This window comes from Lactuca saligna, chromosome 6, assembly GCF_052625555.1.
Source record: "Lactuca saligna cultivar CGN05327 chromosome 6, ASM5262555v1, whole genome shotgun sequence".
Taxonomy (NCBI): Eukaryota; Viridiplantae; Streptophyta; class Magnoliopsida; order Asterales; family Asteraceae; genus Lactuca; species Lactuca saligna.
Genome location: NC_136422.1, coordinates 105,608,237 through 105,612,155, shown reverse-complemented (window position 1 = coordinate 105,612,155; position 3,919 = coordinate 105,608,237). Strand labels below are relative to the sequence as shown.

Below are 3,919 nucleotides of genomic sequence, written 5' to 3'. Positions count from 1 at the left end.
CTTCTTAACTTCAACTAATGACTATATAAAAGAAATTAAGTTTTTGATTTTCTCTATACATATTTTTAGTATGAAACAATTAAAGCGTACATAAGAAACCATATTAAGAAATACAACTTTGGGTATGAAAAAATAGTCCACTATTCTATTATAATTTTTAAAGTTGGCAAATCGAATATGCAATGTAAGGAAGTGTCGAATATGTGTTGTTATCTATTTTAATATGATGATTATGGTGTGTAAGCTTACAATTAGACCTCCTGAAATCTCAATATCCTTTACACCAGGCTAAATTCACCAAAATTATCATGCTTTTATTATAAATAACATACGATCATACACCTAATTGTTATATATTATATATATAGTTTGACGCTTCCATTTTATATTATTTACATCGACTCCCCCACAATTTCTTTTACAACTTTTGCTCCCAAGTTTTCAATAAATCTTCATTTTAGCTCCTCAATAAGCAAGAATCTTTCCCTTTTTTGGTGGGACAAAGATCTGTAATTTGTATCTCATCAGTCTAAATCTCAGTCCAATACATGACAAACACAGACATTGAACAACTTGTTTATCATTCCAAACACAACTCATTCTACCCAAATTCCTAGCAACTTTTCGCTTCTTTGTGAAAAATGTAGCCAAAGAGGAATCGAGTGGTAGTTAGTAACTATACAGCAATTGTCGCCTCATCTTACAAACCAAAAAAACAAAATCACAAAATGAAATCATACGACTACATATGAAAATATTGCTTCCAAGATACAAACCCTAATGATGTTTGTGATTATAGTAAACAAGAGTTCACAAGCAATCTTCCCTGCAATACAAGTAGATTCGAATGAATATCAATTTTCATGCCAACAAAAAAAAAGAATGATATGGAATGGTTAAACAGGAGGATTTCAATTTTGTATTAGAGTTATATGCAATAAATAAAAATGTCTTTATATATTTTCAAAGTACAATGTTAAGCTTATACAAATAGATTAAGCTTATACCTTACAGACGAAGCTGGATAATGGCATCAAAGTGGAAGAACAGCATCAAGATTAGTGTTAAATGACCATTTTTGAGGATGGGAAGATGATGATGATGATGATCCCATAGGAAGATGCCAAACGAATACCTTTGAGCAATCCTCTGCTATTCCTTCCATTTGTGTCTCATCCTCCACAATTTGTTCAATCAAAGTGCTCACCTGTGAATCATAATGTGTCACAATAATCAGTCTTAATTTATGGTTATTTAGGGTCAAAATAATCAGATTTGGGGAAGCATGGAAGTAGTTCCTCTAAGAAAACTTGTTTCATTAAGATAATCATTAAGGATAAAAGTACATTGCTATTTATTGCATTTAACCGAAAAGAAAAACAAAGAAACTAACTTGGAAAGTATCAAGAAACCTAATCGGTTCAAGAGTAAGACGTTGCCATCTCTTTGGATCCCAAAGTATAGTGCTATTAAAAGCAAATCCTGATAAATCCGCATGAAATCTATGGAATCTTCTCATAACATTACTTGTATGCCATCCAATAACTTGCGTCCCATTACAAATGGGCCCCACAAATGTCCCTACCCTTGTGCTTGTCTTTAGTTCAGCCACAACCCAAGTACCAAATCGCCTTCAAGTTCAAAAGCTTAAAATTAACATAAATTTACATGAATGTAATGCTATTTTCGTAAAATATAACGTTAAAGCCATGTACCTGATTTGTCTCATATGGTGGAAAAGTTCACTTGAGTAGATATTAGTATCATCTGCAAAGTACACGATTCCATCAAGCTTATGTGTTTCAATATGTAATAAACCCACATTTCTCAAATCTTTTATCTCTGTTGTGTTCTTTTTGCATACAAGATGCCTATACATAACACCACTTCCCCTCAATAACTCAGAAGTTTCCCCCGTTTGGCTGCTCATTTCCACAACCACCCACAACAATGGCGGCTCCACCAACCTTAATGTATGAGCCAATCGATTAAGGTAATATGCCTGAAACATCCTAGGATATGTTGGGGTTACAATTATCAAAAGTTTACCCAAATCCGTTTCAAAACCCTCGATCTTTTGAAGAACGACAATATCATTGGTGATATTATTAGCCGCTGAAGCTTCCACATGATTGACATCGTGTGATTGAACTTTTTCAATTTCCTCGAAGGAAAAATCTTGGTTTCTTGAAGCGAGAATGGTGGATGTTTTTATGGAAACAATTGGGGTAAACCCTACGAAAACTCCAACGAGGAAACATATAAAGAAATGGAAAAGCGACCTCCTCCAAACATTCCCTTTTGGTTTTTGCTTTTCTAATGCCCTACAAGTTCTTTTCGGGAATAGATTTAGCACAAAAGATTGAAAATGATATAAAAAAGCATATTCTGTTGAAGTGAAAGATGAACTGGGGACCGAATCCTGATCACAGGATGAACACTTGGACAATGGAGAAGAAACAGAACATGCTTCTCCACCTAGCAAAGTCCCCGGTCTAGGAATCGGAGACAATGTTCTTCTAATTGTAGTCATGCCTCTGAAATCAATAAAAATGATCCAGAAATCGTTGAAACTACATTTACTATTACTACAACTAGCATCAAAGGATTCAAAGCTACAGCCTAATGTTTTCCCAAAATTATACTAGCTCATATACACAGTTGAAATGGATACACACCTCAGATAAGCGAGTCTTCACCATAAAAAACACCAATTGCTTTTTCCGTCTTAGATTCGAGGAGAAATCGAAGTGTACCCTTATCGTTAATTTCAATCAAATGAGGGAAATGTCTGGTTACACTCAAATCTGAAAGCAAATATGGATCTATGCTGAAGTTGGAGAAATTGGAGAAGCCGATTCGTGAAACAACATAGAAATTACGGTTCCATAAATGAATTTTACAGAGAAAAAGGGAAGTGGGCCTAACGTATTAGCAATAATGTATTCTGTGATTGCAGGTGTGATGGAGAATCTTTTTCATGTAGTGAGTCAATAATGGAGTAAAGCCGGAGTGGGGGATGGAAAGAAGTCACTCAGAGAGTGATGAGCATATGTGCATCTAATCAAAAGAGAGATTCCGAGGGGTGACGAAAGGGTCAAAAAGGTAAGCAGCGTAGATCGAAGGTTTCAACTTTCAACGTTCACGGACCCTTGCACCATCTCACAAATAATTTTTAAGGATAGTGATAGTGACTAGGTAATCACGTTTATTTTGAGCATCTTTTCTCATTTCTCGTATATTGCTTGCGTATAAATAAAATATAAATGCATATAGATATGAGTATCTTAAAAAAAGAGGGTAAATTACACGGATGGTCCATGTGGTTTGGGGTAACCTGCACGCCTAGTCCTTGAGCAAGATTTTTAACTCGGGTGATCCCTAATGTTAAAATTGGTAACCCGTCTGGTCCCTCATTTAACATTCCGTCTGTTTTGTGGTTAGAAACCCCCCACGTGAAAAGCACGTTGGGGGTATTTTTGTCTTTTCATATCACCCGGTCTTTAAATATGGTTTATTCGTCTTCCTCCCTCATTTCTTTCTCAATCGCAGTGTTCTTCTCCCACCTTTCTTCTCACAGCCGATTAAAAATGGTGAAATGCAATTGTGGTGCGATAGGCGTTATACGAACTTCAACTACAAAAAGAAACCCAGGTAGGGCATTTTATGCTTGCCCATTAGAGGTATGATCTTGTATTGTTTTGGGGGATTTTCTATTTTAACCCTAGTATGTGTATGTGCTAATCGAAGCCATTGACAGTACAGGGACCAAGGTCTGGCTTTATTAAGTGGGTAGATGATGAAAAGCATGGTGATGAGGCGGAGATAAAAAATGAGGGGCTTGAAGTCCGAATTCAAGAACTTGAGGTCCAAAATCAGAATCTGAAGACATTGTTAATAATCAGTTGGGTTTTGTTTT

The 3,919-nt window shown here is 35.7% G+C and overlaps 1 protein-coding gene across 1 annotated transcript; it reads right to left on the bottom strand.

The window, feature by feature from the left end:
- Nucleotides 1-469: 469 nt before the first annotated feature.
- LOC145001308 (putative beta-1,4-xylosyltransferase IRX9H) lies at nt 470-3,153 on the bottom strand. Its single transcript, XM_078960677.1, has 4 exons — nt 1,716-3,153; nt 1,394-1,631; nt 1,008-1,207; nt 470-826 (listed from the first exon to the last, which is right to left on the bottom strand). The coding sequence occupies exons 1-3, from the start codon at nt 2,531-2,533 to the stop codon at nt 1,034-1,036; spliced, it is 1,230 nt and encodes a 409-aa protein (XP_078816803.1). The 5' UTR covers nt 2,534-3,153; the 3' UTR covers nt 470-826; nt 1,008-1,033.
- Nucleotides 3,154-3,919: the final 766 nt, after the last annotated feature.

Coding starts and splice junctions, on each gene's coding strand:
- LOC145001308 (XM_078960677.1), bottom strand. CDS start 2,533: ATGACTACAATTAGAAGAACATTGTCTCCGATTCCTAGACCGGGGACT. Junction 1,632..1,715: donor CACCATATGAGACAAATCAG/GTACATGGCTTT, acceptor TTGAACTTGAAG/GCGATTTGGTACTTGGGTTG. Junction 1,208..1,393: donor GGTTTCTTGATACTTTCCAA/GTTAGTTTCTTT, acceptor TATGATTCACAG/GTGAGCACTTTGATTGAACA.